Source organism: Maylandia zebra, linkage group LG18 (genome assembly GCF_041146795.1).
Source record: "Maylandia zebra isolate NMK-2024a linkage group LG18, Mzebra_GT3a, whole genome shotgun sequence".
NCBI lineage: Eukaryota > Metazoa > Chordata > Actinopteri > Cichliformes > Cichlidae > Maylandia > Maylandia zebra.
Window position 1 is genome coordinate 33,256,206 of NC_135184.1, and position 22,125 is coordinate 33,278,330.

The window sequence follows — 22,125 nt, forward strand, 5'->3', positions numbered from 1 at the left end:
GATCCAGAGGGACGAAACAAAAAGTGAAAAAACAAGCCGTTTGTCTCCTGCTGCCTCTCTTGTCTCTTTTCCTCTTCGTTATGACCTCTCTCTCCTGCCCTGTTTCCACCCCCCCTGACATCTCCTCTCTGCACACCCCCACCCTCCTTTTTCTCTGTGTAATTATTGACTCCCCCTACTTTGGAGGGGGGACTCTACACCACAGCTGACTTGACTTGATTTTTCTCTCCCGTTGCCTCACAGACAAGAAGATTAGAGCGTTCGTTAACAAGGCCTCAATCCTCCGCCTCCTTCCGTGCATCTACTGCCATTTCTGTGATCACACATGTGGTCTAAAAGTCATGACGCACACTGACTGTTATAAAGCAGAAACACAGTGGGAGTGGGGCACAACCATGTGGTCTACACGCAAATATCATCCCCATGGCCGCATGTGTGTGACAAATTAAAAAGTACATGTATCAGTAAGGAAGTGTTTGACATGCCTTTAATGAAATATAACTACATACTGTGCTGCATGTCTGTGTAAGCGCTCAGGTGTTCAGGTCTCCATCATCAGACTGAGGTTAGGATACATCATACTGTGGACAAGTGGAGCAACCAGACTGTTTTCAGAGGGACTCAGAAACTTCATTCTTATCATTTGCTTATGAAGACATGCCTTCCTAAAGTAGCATGAAAGTGCACCATGAAGACCGGCTGACATGCAGACTTTTCTAATGTGAACCTCAATTATCTGTCAAGTTCATAATGTTATTAATAATGTTTTTCTCTTTAATTATTGAGACATTTTACAAAACAAAACTATTTAGATAGCTGAAACTGGTTAGTGGATGTAACCGTAACATGTTTTGTCATTAGTTGGGTGGTGTAGAGTCCAGAGCAGTGGCGAAGCCTTTGGACCACACACTCCATAAATATCACCCACAGAAATATTGCATTGTTGTTGCCAGATTTATGTTTGTGCAAACCTACAAAAACACCTCTAGTAAAGCTTTGAGGGATGCCTTTTAAGGCTCAGCTTGCTCTACATTCTCACTGACATAAATATATCTATTTATTTAGAGTTGGAGCTGCAGCTGAATCAGTCTCTGTTTTTCACTATTTTGGGATAGCCTACTATTATTATATATTATATAAAAACATTTTTATGATATATCAGCAGCTATACAGGCATAAGAAGAACTTTTTGCTTAGTTACTTTACACATAATAGTTCCCTGTTCTGTCTTGGAGCATGATCAGTGGTTATCTAAGTCCTCACCATCGCTATCAAGTTTGAAACTATTTTTGTCTGTGCTGCTTTGGGGTGGACCAAACCACTAGCAGCTCATAGAGGGGGGAGAACATCCCAAGAAAGCTTTAATACTGTTTAGGATGCAAGTTGTAGTCCAACACGCTAACATTAAAAACTATTTTATTTGGTTAAGAATTCATTTTTTCAAAATTTCACATTTCACCACTATTTTAAAGAGAGTCTCTTACAACTTAGCCCGACCATATCTGGTGCTACGCTGGCCCCAATTTTGTTGATCATCATACTAAATGAAACTACGGTGAATCAGGAGGGAAAACATTGCAGAGGCATTAGAAGGGAGGTTTCTTTTAAGAGCACAGAGGGAAAGCTTTGCTTCAGTGTGTCCTTTGGCACATAGTTTTTCGGTCACTTTCTACATACATTTCATACATTCCACTGTAACATAGAAATTGAATAAAAAAGTAAGAAAATGATCAAATATTCATATTATGTGACATTAGATAACATGTGAGAAGACTGCGGTTTAGAGATTGAATGTGTAATTCTTATTCAGAAACAATGAGTTATTCGTGTAATACTAATGTTTTTGATTGTAGTTACATCTCATTCTTAGTTTTTGACTTGTGCTCTCATGTATGTGTCTATAACTAGAAAAGCTCAAATTTCCATCACCATTGCCAGAGAATGGTGCTGTTGGGTAAAAGCAGGAAAATGGCTTCACCTTTAATAGCAAGCGCTCATTTGCTCCCTGACGCAAAATTATGATGATTGTTTCTTAATTGCACGATAAAAGGTTTGGACTTCACTCTGCTGCCGCTCACTGATCACAGAGCGAGGACAGGGGCCCCACGTTGCTGATGACAAAGGCATGACTGTTCTCTTGTGTTGTGTCTCTGTAAATGTTTGGTGAGGTCCAGGACAAAGGCTGGATTGGTGGTAATGACTGGATTGTGATGTTTGTTTAGGTTTGAGTTTACTTGTACTGTTTGCTGTTTTTTTTTTTTTTAGAATGGAAGTGATTATTTATTTGAGCTAAAAAACATTTGATTCTGTATATTTCAGTCACATTTTTATTGAGGATAAAGAAACCATTTGCCAACCAGTTACTACAGCAAAACAGACGTTTTGCTGTAGTAACAAATGTAACTCAAAAAACCTCAAGTCTCAGCCATGTGTTGTGTGATTTACTTACGGAGTTGAACAAGAACCTAATTCTGTTATTCAGTGTTTTATCCAAGTATCAGTGGCTATCAACAAGTAGCTTTTACTGTAGCTACATCAATCACAGACTTTCTTATGTAGTTGAACTAATTAAAATGAAAAATGGCAACCAGAAACTGTCAATCAAATCGATTTTTTCTTAGCTATTCTCCTACTGGTTGGATGTCTGGCTGGTCACAGCAAAAAGACCACCCAAGGGGAAAAAAGAAACGCCCAAGAATTACAGTATTGTTCAATGCATTGTGTAGTAAAGAGCAGAATACTTCATTTGAACTCATAGTTGAAAGTACTGTTTTTATTAATGTTATCCACTTCTTTCGTCTGTTTCCTTGTTTTCCACTTATATGTTAACTTAAACTCATGTCTATGCTAAGTCTGCTAAGCCTGTTAGCAGAATCCAACCAACTACCTAACCCAGTGATTTCATGTTCTGCAATTCAACTTTATTTACACAGCGCCAAATCACAACAACAGTATTTGTATTGTAAGGTAGACCCTACAATAATACATACAGAGAAGAACTCAATAATCATATGACCCCTTATCAGCAAGCACTTTGATGACAGCGGGAAGGAAAAACTTCCTTTTAACAGGAAGAAACCTCCAGCAGAACCAGGCTCAGGGAGGGGGCGGGGCCATCTGCTGTGATCGTTTGGAGTGATAGAAGGAAGACAGGATAAAGACATGCTGTGGAAGAGCCAGAGATTAATAACAAGTGTGATTCAGTGCAGAGAGGTCTATGAACACATAGTGAGTGAGAAAGGTGACTGAAGAAGAAACACTCAATGCAACATGGGAATCCTACAGCCTACACCAGCATAACTAAGGGAGGATTCGGGGTCACCTGATCCAGCTCTATGTTATTTATGTTACTCATTAAGATAAGATGGGGCCTGAATGTGTAATGGCACAAGGTGTTGCTGAACGTGCTCTAAAAACTTGAACTTTAAACACTTATTTCCTTAATCCAGTTTCACAGAGAGTGTTAAATCTGACAGTTTTCTGAGTAGGGCTCCATCATGTGAATGAGACTTTTACTGACATGTATGTAATAAACAATGTAATAACAATGCCTAAACTAGCCTGAAATTAACTAGCACCTGAACTCTTGGTTTGTAGATTTGGATAAGGGTTTCTAGCTTGTAAAATAGGACTTGTACAAATCTGCAAATTTATCAGAAATTGTTATAAATTAGACTATTATCTCTTAGTGGTTGTAATAAGAATGTAAGTGTTGCAACTGCATCAGAAACATGAGTCAATGAGCTGATGCCAAATGGAGCCTTTTGGCCACATTCAAACAGTAAATGAAAAGAGAGTGCTTATTTGCAAACATGACCCCAGTCGGGCTTTATGTTGTCAAAAAGTAACAGAAAGAAAGCTGAGCTCTGATGTGCGAAGGCGAATGTTAAGGACAATATTCTAAAACACTTCTTCAGTAAAGACTCAGAGAAGAGAAACACAGAGTTCTTGCTAGCAAGGGCAGTTCCCTACTGAGAGACTCCGGTGAGGAACTGCCCTGGTCTTTATTTGAACGTATGTGTGTGTGTGTGTGTGTGTGTGTGTGTGTGTGTGTGTGTGTGTGTGTGTGTGTGTGTGTGTGTGTTACTGCTGATCAAAGGGTCATGAAAGCACAAAAGGTACATCCTTGGTCAGGAAAGGGTAGTCTCCCCCTCACCCTAGATAACATGGTGAGGAAGTCCAGCAGTTCATCTATATGTAAAGAAGCACTTAAACTAAAACAGACATAGCTACGTTAATCCTGCCGTAAAACAATAAGAGAAAGTACGACCTTTCTCGTGCTCCCAGGATGTGGGTGTGTGGAATACACACCAAGCCTTTGCAGCCTGTTAAAGATCACACAACCTATCCCTACACAATTGATTATATGCCTCTGAGTATACATGGTTGAATATTTCCTAATACAAATAACTACAAGCAGTATTCTACCATATACAAACTTATATCACTAAAAGATTATACTGACTACTAAATACAATTTTCTATTGACAGCGAACGTGGTGAACTGCTCCACATTCTTACGAGTATTTACAGACCCTTTTTTCTATACATGCTGACCCCATTTAGGGCCCCTGGATTCCAGGAGGAGTAACCCCTTCACCCTTCACCTCTCTCTCACTTCCTGCTCTACCTAGCAACTGCTACAACAATAAATGCTAATTGGTTTACTGTCACAGCCAATCCCATGGATGAAACTAGGAATTTATTTACAAAAAAATTCCATTTAAGCGTCTCCTGGAAAGACAAAGGAAAATCACAGAGGCATGCGTCTGTGTGGATATTTTGATATAACAGTTTTAGTTACAGAATTTCTTTAGATGACGTAAGATGCCAATTTTAAACAAAAACGTGTCCTGCTTTTGATTAATAATCAGAAAACAGTGATGTAGATTTATGTACATAAATGTGTTAAGATAAACAAGCTGTACAAGTATAACTATGACACATGGGCACATGGTGTCATTTCTAATATCAGTATATTCAGAATCAATAAAATCAATGAAACAGTATATTGACCACACATTAAGACACTGCAGTTGAAATCATACTGTGCTTCGTTCACACATGCTAGCACTCTGCCACCACCTTGTGGTCAAAAACAGTAAATTGGCTAGAGTTTAGAGAAGCCCAGGATATTTAACTGGCTTAGATGTCACAACACAATCCATCAAAATTACTGCAAGATAAAAATAAAATCCAAAAGAAAAATAATACTTGATATAGTGCGATTTTGTGCCTTTTAGTTACATTTTATTTATACAGCACCAAATTGACACAGCAGTGGCCTTAAGGCACGTTTTTGTAAGGTGAATGTTCTGTCAGAGACAACACCAGCAAGCAGGAGATCTCCTATGAGCAGCAGTTGGCGACACATTACGTATTGGTGTGAGGTTAATGTGTTGTGATCTGTTACAGCAACATTAACCATTGACTGAACTTTTGCCACATTGTGCACTAATGCAACGCCGTCCAAATGACACAATCACAGCATGAATAGTGATCAAGAAGCACTTGAGCTGAGCTAATGGGAGCTGTGATAGAACGCACAAAACACTTAGGAAGCAAGAGGGTGTGGCCCCCCCACACCCTCTAGCAGATTATTACATGAAGGAACCTTTTAAAAAAACAAAAAACAAACGCGTCCATGCTCACAGGTGTACACACGGGTGATCACACCCACAAACTACACCCTTTTTGGCTCCTACCTCAAAGCACACTGTTCTGTTGATCTTATGTGCTGCACAATAATGTTTAACATTTAGTATTTACTGTCATATTCCCATATATCATTGTGATGCTGTTTATTCTATTACTCTTGTTCTCTTCTGCTTGCTTTCTTTTTTCTTTCTCAGCAGGTGATCCAGGTGATTGATATATGCATTTTTTTTCTCTGCCTGTTCTGTTGGTTTTTGTTTTTTGCCCTTCTCCCCCGTCCCTCTTCTCAGCTGTTTCTCTTTCCCTCTTTCTTTCTCCCCTTCTTTCCCCCAGTCAAGTCTGTCCCGTATTCAGTAAGTGAAAATAAAATAAACAATAAAAGGTGAATCAAATGGACCATTACGGCAAGGCTGGGATGGTCAATTTGGTAAAGTAAATCCGTTGGGCATCTTTCTTTGCCTTTAGACAACAATTCTGATGGCAAAAGAGCCAAACGGGACAGGCAGAAAGAAAAAAAAAAAAAAAAGGAAGCAAGACCACAACTAGCAAGTTGTGCTCTTTCTTTTATCTACTACTAAAATGTAGTAGATAAAAAAATTGGAATTTGGTGTCACTTTTGCTCTTTGTGTGTGTGTTCATAAGCCCGAAGTGTGTGTCTGCATGCGCTCTTGGTTTTGTGTGCTTGAGTGTACAAGTACTTTGCCAATTAGAGCGAAAGAGGTTTTGGTTCTCAGGGTTAGAACAACAAAAGAACTCATTTACGAGGCACTGCAGACTGTAACCTTTTTTTAAAGGAAGATTACACGTCATTTTTGAAACTGTTCATACAACATTCTTGGACACTTATCTCGAGGCATTTTACAAGCACAAAATTATGCAACTCACAAAGAATTTATTTGTTTTTTTGTTCTTTTAAATTTGTGTGTTTGTGTTGCTGTATATTTTACCCCAGTAAGTTTGACTGACGCCTCGTCTTAACCAACCCTAAAGACTGTAGCTGGGTGGGTGGGCTGCACAGCTGTCAACAGAGAGGACCTGTTTTCAGGTATAGGTGTACCTCACACACTTTCAGACTCCCGAACATGTGCAGACGCTGCACCAACCAGCCAAGCAGTAAATGAAGCCTGTGTTGAGAAGCTGTTTTCCCATCCCGCCCTCACTCCTCTTCCACTTTTCCTGTGTATGTATTTTCAGTTTATATTTCTAGGCCTTTCTATTTGAAAGAGTGTCCAAGAAAGGCTGCTCACACACTAAAAACTAACACTGTCATCAGCTTATGAGTGGCCAAGAAAACCACAGACAAGAATCAGTGACAACACTAAAAGTCAGCTCCACGGCTAAAAGTAAAACTTAGCGAGAATAATTTGGTTGCTATGCTCCTTTAGGACATTTGAGCGTCATATGTGATGGCAACTAAAAAAAATAAAGGGAAGTGGAGCGAAAAATTCAGAAGGGAATAAAATAACTTAAAGCTGAAATATGTATATGTATGTTGACTAACTGGTTTACAGTGTAATGGAGACAACATGGGTGTTACATAACAGAGGGACAGCAACGTTTCTGCATGTGCGCCTGCACAAAGTAAAGGCGACTGTATGATCAGAAAGACAGCAGCGTCTGTCCTTCTGATTGGATCTCCTCTGTGCCCGGGATGACAGTTGGGACACAAAGAATTCCTGGAATGTGAGAGATGATGGGAGATGTGCACAAACACACTCATACACAGGGGCACACACATATACACACAGAGAAACGGTCACACTTTTTGTGGGCTCTTTGATCTGCTGGCTCAGCCTACTGCCACAGTGAAGACAAAAGGGGGACCACCTGCAGAGGGAAGGGCCATTGTGGCCTGGGAATGAGTTAAAATCTATCAGTCGCTATTAGATGTCTTCTGTGTAAGTTCAAACAACAGGTTACCAGAACGCCTCAGGCTGGGGTGAGGGTGCCCGAGAAATCAGTCGTTTCAGACAAACGAAGAAGTGCTTTACAAAATCCTACAGTCGGAGGTAAAAAAACAAACAAACACCCAAAACTACTAAGGTAATAATACAATGCTTACCCACAAAATGATGACAAGTACAGAAAGGTTTCTTCTATACAGTGATAAAATCAAGTAACCCTGCCTGATCTACTTCAGCAAGTTGTTCCACAGTCATGGTCCCTAAACAACTCTGCTAGAGATTTTAGGAGTGTTCAGGTGTGTAAGGGATACATTTGAAAATTAAATCAACACCTACAGTCTAGGGACATTAATTGCCATTATGTGGATCCTCTTACAAGATTTAATTAATTTAAATGGGACCAAGTCACAGTCCCCTCAAGGAGCTTTATAATGTAAGGACCCTATAATAATTATTAACAGCTATGAAAAGTTAAGATAAGATAAGATAAGATAGAACTTTATTAATCCCTCGGGTGGGTTCCTCTGGGAAATTCGATTTCCAAAAAAGCACAGCACCGACAGAAGTTACAGAGTTACAGAATATTATATATATACACACACACACACACACACACACACACACACACACACACACACACACACACACACACACACACACACACATATAAATACAGAGACAATATAAATAAAATATACGAAGGGGATAAATAGAATAAATAGGAATAAAAAATAAAAATACAAGTGAATTGCACATTTCAAGTATTGAGTCTATTGCACTGTTGACTATTTACAAAAGTATTGCACAAGGTATTGCACAGTGAGGTGAAGAGGCACTACAGCTTAGTTGTTCCCCCCTCCTTTGTCCACCTGTCTCCCCTCCCTCTCCCCTCCAGAGAGGAGTTAAACAGTCTGATGGCGTGTGGGACAAAGGAGTTTTTAAGTCTGTTAGTTCTTGTCTTTGGGAGAAGCAACCTGTCACTGAACAGACTCTTCTGGTTGTTAATGGCCGTGTGCAGAGGATGCCCAGCATTGTTCATAATGTCCATCAGTTTCTTTAATGTCCTTTTCTCTGCCACTGTCACCAGAGTGTCCAGCTTCATGCCGACCACAGAGCTAGCCTTCCTGATCAGTTTCTCCAGCCTGGATGAGTCCCTCTTTGCTGTGCTGCTCCCCCAGCACACCACAGCATAGAAAAGTACTCCAGCAACCACAGCCCGAGGTACTTGTACTTGTTGACCACCTCCACCTCCTCCCCCTCTATCTGAACCGGCAGTGGACCTGCTCTGGACCTCCCGAAATCCACAACCAGTTCCTTAGTCTTTGAGGTGTTGAGTTGCAGGTGGTTTGTGTGACTCCATGCGACAAAGTTCCTCACCAGACTTCTGTACTCCTCTTCCTGATCATCCCAGATACACCCCATGATGGCTGTGTCGTCTGCAAACTTCTGAATGTGGCATAATTCAGAGTTGTAGCAGAAGTCAGAGGTGTACAGGGTGAAGAGAAGAGGGGACAGCACAGTTCCCTGTGGTGCTCCTGTGCTGCTCACCACAGTGTCAGACGTGATGTCCTTCAGCCTGACGTACTGTGGTCTGTCGGTGAGGTAGTCGGAGATCCAAGCCACCAGGCAGGGGTCCACCTCCATCCTGTTCAGTTTTTCCTGAAGCATACAGGGCCGGATGGTATTAAAGGCACTGGAAAAGTCAAGAAACAGGATCCTGACCGTGCCTTTTCCCCCATCCAGGTGTGAGTGAGCTCTGTGTAGGAGGTACAGGATGGCATCCTCCACTCCGACACCCGCCTTGTATGCAAACTGTAGTGGGTCCTGGGCATGTTGTACCTGTGGTCGGAGGAGGTTGAGGAAGAGCCGCTCTAGAGTCTTCATAAGATGTGACGTCAGTGCCACCGGTCGGAAGTCATTCAGCTCATTGGGCCGGTTCTTTTTGGGGACCGGGACGATGCAGGATGTCTTCCATAGGGCAGGCACTCTCCCCAGTCGCAGACTGAGATTGAAGACTCGTTGTAGCGGCTCCCCAAGTTCAGCAGCACACGCCTTTGGGGAGCCGCTATCAAGTTGTCAGATATTAACACTTAGATTCAAATTAGCTTAATTAAATGTAAGTAACAGCTCATGAGTTATTTAAGAAATAGAACTGGAAATCATGTGCACAAAAATAGAAGAATGCAGAAATTATAAATAGAGAATAGCAAAGGGCCAGCGACTGAGCCGTGGGGCATCTCACTGGAAAAGTTACTATTTTAATGTATAGTATGAATATTAAAATCTTCTTTTTCTTGGCATGGAAAAAGAGGGGGAGAGGGAGCAGAGCAGGGACAAAAGAATAGAAGCAGACACAGAAAGAGGTTAAAAAACAAGAAGAAAACTATGAGTCAGAGAGGTTAGCAGAAGTAGAGTCGAGCCTCAGGGCAGAATCAACCCACTGTCTGCTCACACAGACACAAAGACTGAGTGAAGACAACCTACGGTCCAAACGTTGGCTTTCAGCAATACTGATTCTTATGTTTGAGGGCACACATGCACCACACATATCTGAATGTCTCAAATCACTTAAATCGCTTTCAAATTTGTGTCCCCTTTATGAAGGCCTGCATCGCACAATGGAGAAGTCATAGGGCTACACAATACAGTCTCAGGAACAGTTAACTAGACAAATCAAGAACGTGCTCCACGGTAAATTTGTTTATTCATATTATTATATTAGGTTTCCCCATGTCTCAGTGATCTAAATCTTACACAGTATACAAACTGGGTGCTTTAACAAGCTCACTCAAAGGTTAAAAGTGTTATAGCAAAACCTCTTTTGTGGATTTTGTTAGAAGGGTTAATAAACATCTCAGTTCCCAAAAATCTGAATTTTCTGGCTATTTTCTGATGTGTTGGGTCTTACAGTGCTACAGATGAACTTCTCACCTTGAACACACTCGTACCCTGATATTGGACGCACACACACACAAAAACACAAACACACAAGTTCAGTCAATGGCACACTGTAAAGCCTACAGAATATTTCAGATAGAGGACTGCATTGTTGTTAGGAGGTCAGAGGTGAACATCTGCAGAAGGACAGTTTCCATTACATCAAGTGTTCATAACTATCACCCAATCAGCCTAAAGTCCCTTTTTGCTCCTCTCACCCTTACTTCACCTCTAGAAACACGCAATCACGCAGACACGCACAGAAACAGAGTGAGACACACACAGGGAGAAAAAGAGGTCGTTGCTGTGAAGCTCAGTGATGTTTTTGCCTCAGTGCATGAATGTATACTGAGGTAGACTGTAGTCTACCTGTCTGCATATAACACACATGCAGATGCAGACATAAGCTGACGACAACAGCGAAATCTATTTTCCAAAGTTTATTTTCTAAAACTGCTTAAATCCTGTTGAGCTGTTTACATCAGCCTATGTCCTGCTTATGCATTAGTAGGGCACAGGGAACTGAATGTGAGATATTCGGCGTGTGTGTGTGTCTGTGATCGGATGTTTGCTCAGCTGCAAGTGTTGTTCTCAGAGCCTCTTGTCTTGCTCCAACGCGAATGCTAATGAAACACAAGGAAGGCAGTGTAAGGAGGTGATTCTTTAGCACATATGATCCTGTAAATACTGTCACATTATCACAGTTACAGTATAGAAGGTGTGTATCCCACTGGGCAACAGTCCAGGACTATAAGACAATTTGGATCCTTCACGGCAATGATGTCATTCCTGTTTGTGTTTTGAAGGCCTCGCCATTGTGCATTGTGACAGATTTTTGCTGTGAACTGTCTGGAATGAAAGGCAACCTTTAGAGAAATGCGACAGGAAAATATTATCTCATGTTTGCTCCACATGTCCCTCTGGCAAAGGACCATCTATCGGCATCCACCCACTGTGCACCACAGAAACCACTATTGTTCAGAATTCCAGTAAAATGCTAGAAAGTGTCAATTTAATTATGCTTTTTCTGTGCATCGGCTAACAGATAGGTGTGACTTCAGGAGAAATTCCTTCATCAAATAGTTTAACAAGTAGTTAAAGTTTGATAGTATTCATTTACACCTGGCGCAGGCTTTGTCTTTAAAGCTGGAATAAAATGTGGATTTTTCCTAATGAATGATCTGAAAAATCAAAAAGGTTTGGTCATCTCTGCGGTTCTTTTACAACTGTAAAAGACAGACCTAACATCGAAGAATCTCAGGACCCTGCCATCACCCCACCACTTTCCCCACTTGAGTAGCCTCATGGTTACTTGAAGGCTGACCAAAAGTCTAGTTACATGGCCTCACCAAACTCCTCCCACACCAAAGTTATTGCCAGAGCCGGTTGGACTGCTGGTACCTGTCAGCTTCAGAGTCCCATAGACCAATCAAGGCTGATGGGACTCTTTCTTTAGCATGACTGCTCTCTTCACCACCAAATGATATATGTTTTGGGCAGGCGGCCTGTCCAGGATCCCTTCCTTGCCACCTGATCCAACTCACCACCAAGTGGTGACCAGTTGACTACTCAGTAGCTAAGTCATGCAGCGACTGATGGGAAAAAAGTGATCACCAACCTGTGACTCAGGGTGTCTTTTATACCAGAGTTGGCAAAAGTACAGACATTCTGTACTTAAGTAGAAGTACAAATACAACTGTTAAAAAATACTCCAGTAAAAGTACTGATTCAACTTCTTTACTCAAGTAAAAATGAAAAAGTTCAGTGTCTGAAATGTACCCAAATAGGAAAGTAAAAAGTAGCTCTTTGGAGGACGTTTCCATTTTTGTGCAGCGCTAACTGAACCTTGTGCTGTCTTAGCATAATGATAAAATAATATCAGTAGATGGGAATACAAACTTTAACTTTTTATTTAAAAAAATCGAATTATACTCAAATTGAATCTGAAGAAAAAGAAGGATGATAAAGGATTTGGTCTATTGCCTACATTGTAGAGGGCGGCTTTGTTTTTAAATAGTAAAATGTGTACAGTCAGAGGTGAAAGTGGATTTATCAGGTGGGAAACCTGAAAATTGTTTGTAATGTTTCATGCAGATGTGTCACGAGTGTCCTGGCTGATTTCCATCCTCTACACTGAAAGCACACTATTTCTAGTGTCTTTTTTCTCCAAGGTATAAAGTTGGTATGAAGGTGAATGGATGTCAGCATCATCAGCTAAAGATTCACATGAATCTGTGCTACAGCTGATGTAACGGAAATCAGACCATGAAAGCACAGCCACTGTGCAGCAGTCACACACTGTTCTTTACTCCATCACAGTACAAACGTAGCTGTTTATCCTGCAGAGGATTGTCATGCAACCTTTAAATAACACAGTGAGTTTACCTCAGTTTGTTTTGCATGTTTCACAATATGAAAAATTTCCAATCAGACCCAGTATCTGATTTAAAAACATGAGGACTTACACTTTAAATTTCCAGCTAATCAAACACCACTGAGCAGTTCTTACCTTTAAATCTTCTAAGTGCCACAAATGGAGGGGCAGCTGGTCATTCCCTGGCAGATAACAGCCAGGTATCACAAAATCATTTGAGTCTCTCATTCATCAAAAGCGCGGAAAGCCAAAATAGGTACTGAAGAACCGAGTGCACATTCACTGTTCCTCAGGGAACGATAAGGGCTAAGGGAAAGAGAAATGTCTGAGCTGATGTAAAACAGTTGACAGTGAACCGTACCGCAGAATGTCACAACACAGAACTTGGAAGATCTTGGTGTGCTCGAGGACAGCGGTCCCCAACCTTTTTTGTGCCACGGACCGGTTTATGCCCGACAACATTTTCACGGACTGGCTTTTAAGGTGTCGCGGATAAATACAACAAAATAAAACTGGTACCGGTACCGAAAAAAAGAAGATTTATTCATAACAGACGTGAAAAGACCCAGGAAAAGAGAGTAAACGATAAAAACGATAACAAAATAACGCTGAAAACCGATAAAAACCCTGAAAACTATACATTTCACACCTGAGCTTCAACTCTCGCGGCCCGGCACCAAACGACTCACGGACCGGGACCGGTCCGAGGCCCGGGGGTTGGGGACCGCTGCTCTAGGACAAAAGCTTGTTGTGAGGAAATTAAATTGCTACATGTATATTGTGTATGAGCTCTCTCCTGGATAGAAAATTTGGGATTTGCTGTGCCATAACTTCCCTTTAAGCTTGGAGTACAGCATCACGAAAATCAAGTTTGCATTACTTGGGATTTAGAGTTTTAACAAACTGAGTGTGTGTTTATGTGACACTCTCTATCTGCAAACAGGAAAAGATGGGCATAATTTCTGTGCCCACAGAGTCAGACCCAAAACGCAAAATCATTCCCAAGCATAAACACAGACGCAGAAGAACCGTGTACTGTCAACATTTTCCTTAAACTTGGACATTTCGTGGCCTGTTTAGCAGAGGTAAATGAGTGAGTGCAACAGTTTGTCATGTAAAGTCAGACAGACAGGAACATGAAAGAAATTTGGGACGATTCAGACACTTACATCTGTAAATCTGTACGAAGCAGTGTTGTGGACAGACTTGTCCATAAAACCCTCAAAAATGTATTTTGAGATCAATCTGTAGCACAAATTTTAAGGGTGGGGCTTTAACAAAAGGGAACGCCATTGTTCAATTCAATTTTAGCCCGATTGCTATACTGCATTCACTTTAAATTAAGATGTATTTAAGGTTAGGAAAATGTGAGTGGAGCTAACAATGAGAAGAAATACCGTCAAACAAACTGGGCTCCTCTCATAGGCAGTTGCTGTCTGATGTGATCTCAGTAGCTTTAAACTCATTTTCATAGCTCTGTGGCTTCCAACAGTCTGCAGATGATTGTGAACTGAGGAGCCACAATTCTTCCATAAGATAAACAGCTGGTCACCACTGACCTCAGGTATACAGTTCAATTCAGTTTTGTTTATATAGTGCCAAATCATGACAGCAGTCGCCTCAAGGAGTTTTATATTGTAAGGTAAAGATCCTACCATAACACAGAGAAAACCCCAACAGTCAAAGGATATATACAGATAGTCCGGCTCACTCACACATGTAGGCAAGCTGACCCACCATACACACTACAGTACAAAGAGATGCTGTTATCTTTTAACCCATATGACAATAAAACCTTTACTATCATCCAGCATACAGTATTTTTCTTTTTTTTATTTCTTTTCTATCCAGAGAGAGACAATTATCCTCTAAGACCTGAATGTATGCCAAAACATGAGAAGCTCACAATGGGGCTGGGCTACAGCTACAAGCACAGTGGCAGTTAAAGCTATGTCATTGCTGCAGTCATAGTCACGCCTACAGCCTGTCTCTGCACATGTTTTTAACTGCAGAAAACTTGGACTTGTCATAGAAGGGGTAGCACATTCATGATGGCTGCATTCCATCTGGCTGAGGCTATGCTGTTTTGATTGCTTGGGCTTACAGAGACACATAATAGAGTTGAAGCATCATTTATTCCACTGGTACTTTCCCTCCTGCAGTTAGTGAAAATGTATACTGGGGGGAAAAAGCCATAATTCCTTGAAGCAGTCTGCAGCTAGGATATCTATCTAGCTATATCTAGCAGGCGGAGCTGAGACCATGTCATTGGGTTATTTTCCCACTAAAGGAGTCCAAATGAGTGTATACATCTAAAATCATGGGCTTGCTAGTGTATAAAAGGGAAATAGAGGTTTGTGGTATGTCTCTCAAGCTGTCAAACTGAAACACCACACTTCACACCACCCTGAATCCTCCCTTAGTTATGCTGCAATAGGTGTAGGCTGCTGGGGGAGTCCTTTGATTCACATTGAGTATTTCCTCTTCAGTCACCTTTCTCACTCACTATGTGTTAATAGACTTCTCTGCACTTAATCATCTTGCTATTAATCTCTGGCTCTTCCACAGCATGTCTTTATCCTGTCTTCCTTCTATCACTCCAAACATCACAGCAGATGGCCCCGCCCCTCCCTGAGCCTGGTTCTGCTGGAGGTTTCTTCCTGTTAAAAGGGAGTTTTTCCTTCCCACTGTCGCAAAAGTGCTGCTCATAGGGGGTCATATGATTATTGGGGTTTCTGTATGTATTACTGTAGGGTCGACCTTACAATATAAAGTGCTTTGAGGCGATAGTTGTTGTGATTTGGCGCTGTGTAAATAAAGTTGAATTGAATTGAATTCACTAAACCAGCAAGAGTGAGAAGATGGAACACAAACTCATTTTTGACTACTTTTCTGACAGTAACATAAAGGGAGTAAAGCCTGACATTTGAGGCACAGTGCCATACACACTAACACACATTTTCCTTACATATACAAAAAACTAACTACGCTGATGTCCACCCGAACTCTCAAGAAGGTTTTAAATGTGGCATATTTGTGGGAAGTGGCTCAGTTAAGAGTTTCATAAGTTTCATAAGTTAAACTTAAAACGTTCTCCTTCTCTGAAATCATCTGGAAATATTGTGTTCAAAATGACAACGTGTATCAAAAGTTGGAGAAGCAGGACATTTCTTCATTTGGTTTCTGTGTCAGGTTCTTGTGTGTATGTGCTCTGTACATGCACCAGTTTCATGAGAGTTACGTATCTTTATGTCTCTAAAACACTGGTTTAACATTTAGCTGTGAGGCTATGCAGAGACATTTGCAAGAGTGATAAACAATGCTAAACAATTCAGATGAAGTTCAGCGGGTCCCCCCCCCCCCATGGTATCATGTGTGTCCCTATCTTTATAATATACTGTATTATGTTATAGTGATTGATGCTCATATTCAACACGACCAAAGATTCGTACAACAAGATTAGTCTGTGAAGGTTCTCAGTCATCCAGGTCATCATAGTCTAAAGAGCTTGGAGAGAAAAGCATCTGGACTTCTTTGAGTTCTTTGAGTTTAAAGAACAAGTACAAGTTTCACTTAATGTGCTAAAAGCTCTAAACGCCCAGTTGCAAAACTTTTTCTACTTTTTCATCAGTGTGAAAAGCTGATAAGGTAAAACCCTACAATAATACAGAGAAAACCCTACTTGGTGACAGTGGGAAGGAAAAAATCCCCTTTAAGAGGAAGAAACCTCTGACAGAACCAGGTTCTGGAGGAAGATGGGAGAAAAGCCAAAAGTCACAGCCAATCAAAATAAAGCTTAAAACAATTGCGATTAATTGTGCAAATACAGAAGCTTAACTCACATAAATTAGTGAAGTTTCAGACTTTTTTTCAGTTGGAAAAATGCTGTCTTTATATGCTTGATGCCCCAAAGCACAGATAGAGTGTAAGAGACACACAATGATAGTGATTCATGGCCAGCTTTTTCGAAAGAAACCATGGAAACAGTGTACTCAAACAGCAACAACAAACAGCTTCTCTTGAATGTTATGTTTGTTTTTTAAAAGCCATTACTTCAAGCTGTAAATCTGAATATTTATCTTCAAAAAAATCATCAGGTCCAACCAATAAATGCTTCTGATATTCCTTTCATTTCCTCGGCAGCAGCACAAATCCCCCTTCTTTCCTCATTTTGAACCCAGGCACACGCAGTTTTTCTGAAAATGCTAAAGGGTCCCAAAGTCAGAGCACTACATCACCTCTTTGAGCATCACATCATGGAAAATATGAAAGAAAGGCTATTTTGACTGGAAATTGAAAGGACCCTCAAAGAAACACCCATTATGCTGAGACTTTTTCCCCCCCATTAAAAACAGAGCTGACCGTTACACTCATAAACCAATGGCACCTTTTACAGTTGGCCCATTGTGCCCAACTGTGTTCAAATCAAAGTCACTCTGGCTGAATGAGCACATTCCAGGCAGGACGTGGGACTGCAGCGAGGGCTCTCAGTGCTGTAATATACTGAAGACATTTAGGTAAAGGGTCTTTGATACACCTCTATAACATGCTTGCTTTCCAGGTTTTAGTCATAAAACACCAAAGGGAGCTTGGAGGGAGTTTTACTCCAGTAACATCAGAGACTGAATAAGGTCAGGAGTAAAAGTGATGTGAGGTCTTGGGTAAAACTGTTAAAAAGAAAGGCGGGCAACTGTCAAGTGCTAGTAAATGGCGGAAATTATGTTGTGGGCAGCAGAGAGAATTGAGTTGACATTTGGCTATAACTAAGGTTTTTACACTAACAGGACTGACATTGTCAGCAGCACAATAATATGACTTGGTTTTACTGTACAGAGGAAACACGTCAGAAACAAGACTCCTACTGGGCTCACCTCACATTCATTTATATTGGCTAAACATTGAATCCTTTCAGGGCAATTCAACCAACGGTAAATGGAAAGTGAAGGTTCCTGGAGCTGGGGCATTTTTTTCGGTGGGGGAGTGGGGGTCTGAAGTATGGAAAACAGTTTTCAGCTGAAATTGCAGTGTAGTCTACAAATGTGTAAATCATGAATGACGATGAAGTCCACTCTGACCACTAAATTTAAGTCCAGTGTTGTGATTTCAGCCCTTAAAAGCATACCTAAAAGAAGTTATCTGATTTCAAGTTTCTAAACTCAGGAGAGTGTTTTTCCCACTGGCTCGTTTGGACAGAGCACTCATATATTCTAGACATGCATCCAGTGGACATTAAACTGATTTTAAACTGCCAGGTTAACAGCAGTGACCAATGGGACATTTGTGTGTGAGAAGAATTCACAGTGAGGAAGTGGGCTTCGTTTGTCTTTGCGTCCACCAAGGACTGCTACATAACATGCTCACGTTGTAAGAATGTATCTGACATGAAGAATTTCCTGTTGTGCTACATGTAAGGACATCTTTGTGAAATGACACTATCGGGAGTTCATAGGTGAAAACTATCCATGTTCAGGGTGAGCTGATTGATTTCCAAAATCTTTAGGTTGTATCAGTGTAGACCCAAGTTTGTTTACATTTCAGGCCCACACTGTATTATCAAAAATATTCACTCGTCTGCCTTCCACTTAAATTCATCCCAAAGGTTTTCTGTTGGGTTGAAGTCAGAACTCTGCACAGGCCAGTCAAGATCTTCTACACCAGACTCCATGTCGTTATGGCCCACGCTTTGTGCACTAATGTGTGGATCCCTAAACTTTTCCTACAAAGCTGGAAGCATGACATTGTCCAAAATGTCTTGGTATGCTCAAGTATTAAGAACTTCTTTTACTAGAACTAAGCGGCACAGCCATCTGTGGTGACTGGTTAGGGGTGAGGGAACCTTGCCCACTTCCAAGTCTTCAGACAGAATAATGCTTCCTTAACCGTCCCAAATAACCACCACAAGCTTCTAGGACCAAATCAACTCACACAGCTGGTTTTTTTTGGGTTAAAACAGCTGTGGGGTGCTGTACACTCTAGACTGTAAACGTATTAATTTCATTGCTGGATTTCTGCATTTTAAGACGAGATCGAAAGGCACTGACTCATTTTGTTAACCTCGAGCTGCTATCGGAGGAGCTGTAGCTTTTTGCCTCAAGTCTCAACCCACAGGTTGCTGCTTTCTCTGGGTGCTGTGGGCGCGCACAGTGTCACGAGCTGTGTGAATAATCAATATCTCAGTGTTGACAAGTCTTTCCGAGACATATCAAGAACATGAGTTCTAACCAGATGTTCTAACATTATTTTTATCATCCATTGTCAAACATCACCTACACACCACTGACATCAAACTGGCACAGGATCAAAACATGCCACTCATAACTCACTGCACGCACACACACACACACACGCACGCACGCACGCACACACACACACACGCACGCACGCACGCACTCACGCACGCACACACAGAGGAAACCCCCTCACAGCATTACCATACAAACACTTCACTTCTCACCCTGGTGCAGAGTTTGACTTCTCTGCCACTTCTACCTACATCATCATACGTAAAGGATTTAGGGGACAGAGGAAGCCTGGCCCATTCCCAAACAAACAAATAAACCATCACTCTCCTGCTGAGCTGTGAGCCGAGCCCCACAGCAGGCAGCCGCTGAATGAAAAGCACCACAGCAGACAGAGGTGTGATAATGGAAATGGGAAGGGGGCTGAACCATATTGTGTGACTCATAATGGATCTGTGTGAGAGCAGTGGATTCAAGTCCAGACTCTTTTGTTGGCATTAAAGACGGTTAACTGCTATTTTGAGGAAGTTTTAAGCCATTTGTTTTACAAGAACTCTCCACCAGTTTAAGCTCTGCAAATTATTTGGGAATTAGTGAGGACAGGGTAGAAAGATGCTTTTTGGAGAAAAGCCTGTGAGGTCTGAGTGTTTTACATGATGTAAATCAGAATCTTAAATTATTTTACTAGATCATGTATGATTACCAGATGTTATCTAGCTGGAGAATAAGCACATAATTGTGCATGAATCCAAAGCAAAAATTAGATTTTTTGATGTATATTTATCAGATGATAATTTGAGCTAAAGGAGAGTGCAGCATAAAAAACTAGTAAGTTAGTTGACATGCTAGCAGACCAGACACTGAATTGTCCATTCCTGAAAGATTTATTCTTGTGATTTTAGTCTTTGAGAGGAAAATCCTAATTGTTAAAAGTCATTTTTAAGAACTAGGATTTGTCAATAGTTTGTTTTTTTGTAAGGTTTCAACATTACCCTGAGAAATTTCATCAAGCATCTCTCACCTAAGGAAAGTTCACTTAAAATCCCTAAAAGACAATGACTCGCTTGAGAAATACCGTATAGAAACATCTACAACCGTAGATCAATAATTTGGCATCATAGTTAACTTATATGCTTACTTATTATGTGTCGATCGCTTTAAAACACTTTTGCTGTCTATAGTTCAGTGGGATTAATCATCAACACTAGGAAACATGTCCCTCCTTAGATCAAGCATCTCTGGGTCACTGTCCCATTTTCTTTTTGCAATCGCAGACCCGTCCCAGCTGTTACTTTCTTTATACAGGCCATGCTGAGCTGCAGCTGCGTGAGCCTTACCTTCTGTAACCTGCAGAGCCGCTGCCAGCCAGCACAGCAGCATGGTAAGACACCATCTAAGAAGACACATCAGACACATAATGAAAGTTGCATTTGGAGAAATTCTGCATAGACTTAAAAAAAAAAAGAAAGTTAAAACACACTGCAAAAAAGTTCATGACATCGATTTAAAATTCCAGCTGAAATGTAATAGCAGAAATCTAGCAGTGTATAGAAGAAATGAACAGGTCTGCTCTGAGAAATGCTTTTATAATTTCAATAATAATAATAATAATAAAAATGCAGAAAATGTTGAGGTAAGATATAAATAACAGCTTCTTACCGCTGAGACATTTCAGTAAATACGCAAATCCAGCTTTGGAAGTAAACTCCAAGTACATGTGTGAGGCAAACTTTGTGGTCCCTCTGCCTGACTGTGCAGACCTGAAGTCACAGTGCTGCTCTCTCTCCCTCCCTCTCTCCCTCTCTCTCTCTCAGCACAAAGACTCCCTCAGTTCTGTCTCTGACTCTTAGGACCCACACAGTTGGGAAATTTGACTCGCTTGAAGGAAAAAAACGTACTCTTTAGACCTTCTTTGTTAACCTGCTGGTTGAGACAATTTCCTTTGATTGATAATAACGTGATGGGCTGTTATTTAAAGTTAAACGCATCTACCAGTGAATCGACTTTCTATGTACAATACTGTTTAGAGTGCTTTCATTCATTGTACCTGCAGGGATATATTTGTATCATTGAAGTGAAAGAAATCCTGTAATGCTTCCTAATGAAAGAGTGACACAATGACGAAGTCAAAGAACATGGCCGGAGCTTCCTGGTTGTCCTGGGTCAAAGATTTGTTGTTGGTCACCCAGTGATCCTCACTTCCCCCATCCCCTGTTTCATTCTGTACACACTCACCCTGAGAGATCACTTTACTGCCTTTCTCCTATAAAGTAACTTTGTACTGACCTGTGTGTCAGATATAGTTGATGGTAATTCAATAAACACCTACAATATAACAACCAAGGCCTTTCTGTGATACGGGAAGTTTTGGTGCCACCTCAGAGGAAAATGACGATACTAATAATGTGTGTACACTAGCCTCTCCATGGTTCATGGAGAGGCTTCATCATCCAATCAAATAGTTTAATTAAAATGAAAAAAGAACAGGATTCTGCTTAACAATGAGCAGATGTTTGCACCTCTAAAAAGGTACCAATTATGAGATTAACGTGTGCAGCCTTAGGCTAAATGAGACAAAGCCTAATTTCTAAGAAATTAGAAAACAAAGAACATGTTTAATGTTTAAATAAAGAAGACAGAGGATTTAACCACAGAATTGATATATTAAAAAAGAACAAATCAATATTCGATCAAGTGCAGTAGTTTAAAATAGCAGAGCTTGACCGTTTTAATCTCCTCTTAGACATTCTTTCTCAAGCTAGCAGAATGAAAGGATAACAGGTCAACAAGGTCAAAGGGAATCTGTGGAATAATCATGTCATGATGTTAACACCCCGGCATCACCAGATTCTGGAATGATCTCTTCTTACTGCCTTTCAAGTTTAATAAAGGCCGGTAATGTTTGGGTTAAATTATTCATTTGAGATGGTTGGGTGGGTCCAGGTTGTACAAATTAGCATGTAGTAAAGGTCATACATTTCTTGTATCAGATGTGCATTTTTTAAACTAATTTTTC

At 40.8% G+C, this 22,125-nt stretch overlaps 1 protein-coding gene across 4 annotated transcripts in view; it reads right to left on the reverse strand.

Moving 5' to 3' along the window:
• The window catches only part of col15a1b (collagen, type XV, alpha 1b), a 55,486-nt gene extending 34,583 nt beyond the window's left edge, over window positions 1-20,903 (reverse strand). For 2 of the 4 annotated variants that reach the window (XM_076876350.1, XM_012922948.3), the window contains exon 1: window positions 1-97. This exon is cut by the window's left edge and continues 526 nt beyond it. Coding sequence is in view for 1 of the 4 variants with exons in the window: in XM_076876351.1 (XP_076732466.1) it covers window positions 20,447-20,502; window positions 20,769-20,779 (67 nt within the window). In the remaining 3 variants the exon portion in view is untranslated. Of the gene's footprint in view, window positions 99-20,446; window positions 20,503-20,768 lie in introns of those variants that run through there. The other 2 variants (XM_076876351.1, XM_076876349.1) reach the window with 2 other exon arrangements.
• Window positions 20,904-22,125: the final 1,222 nt, after the last annotated feature.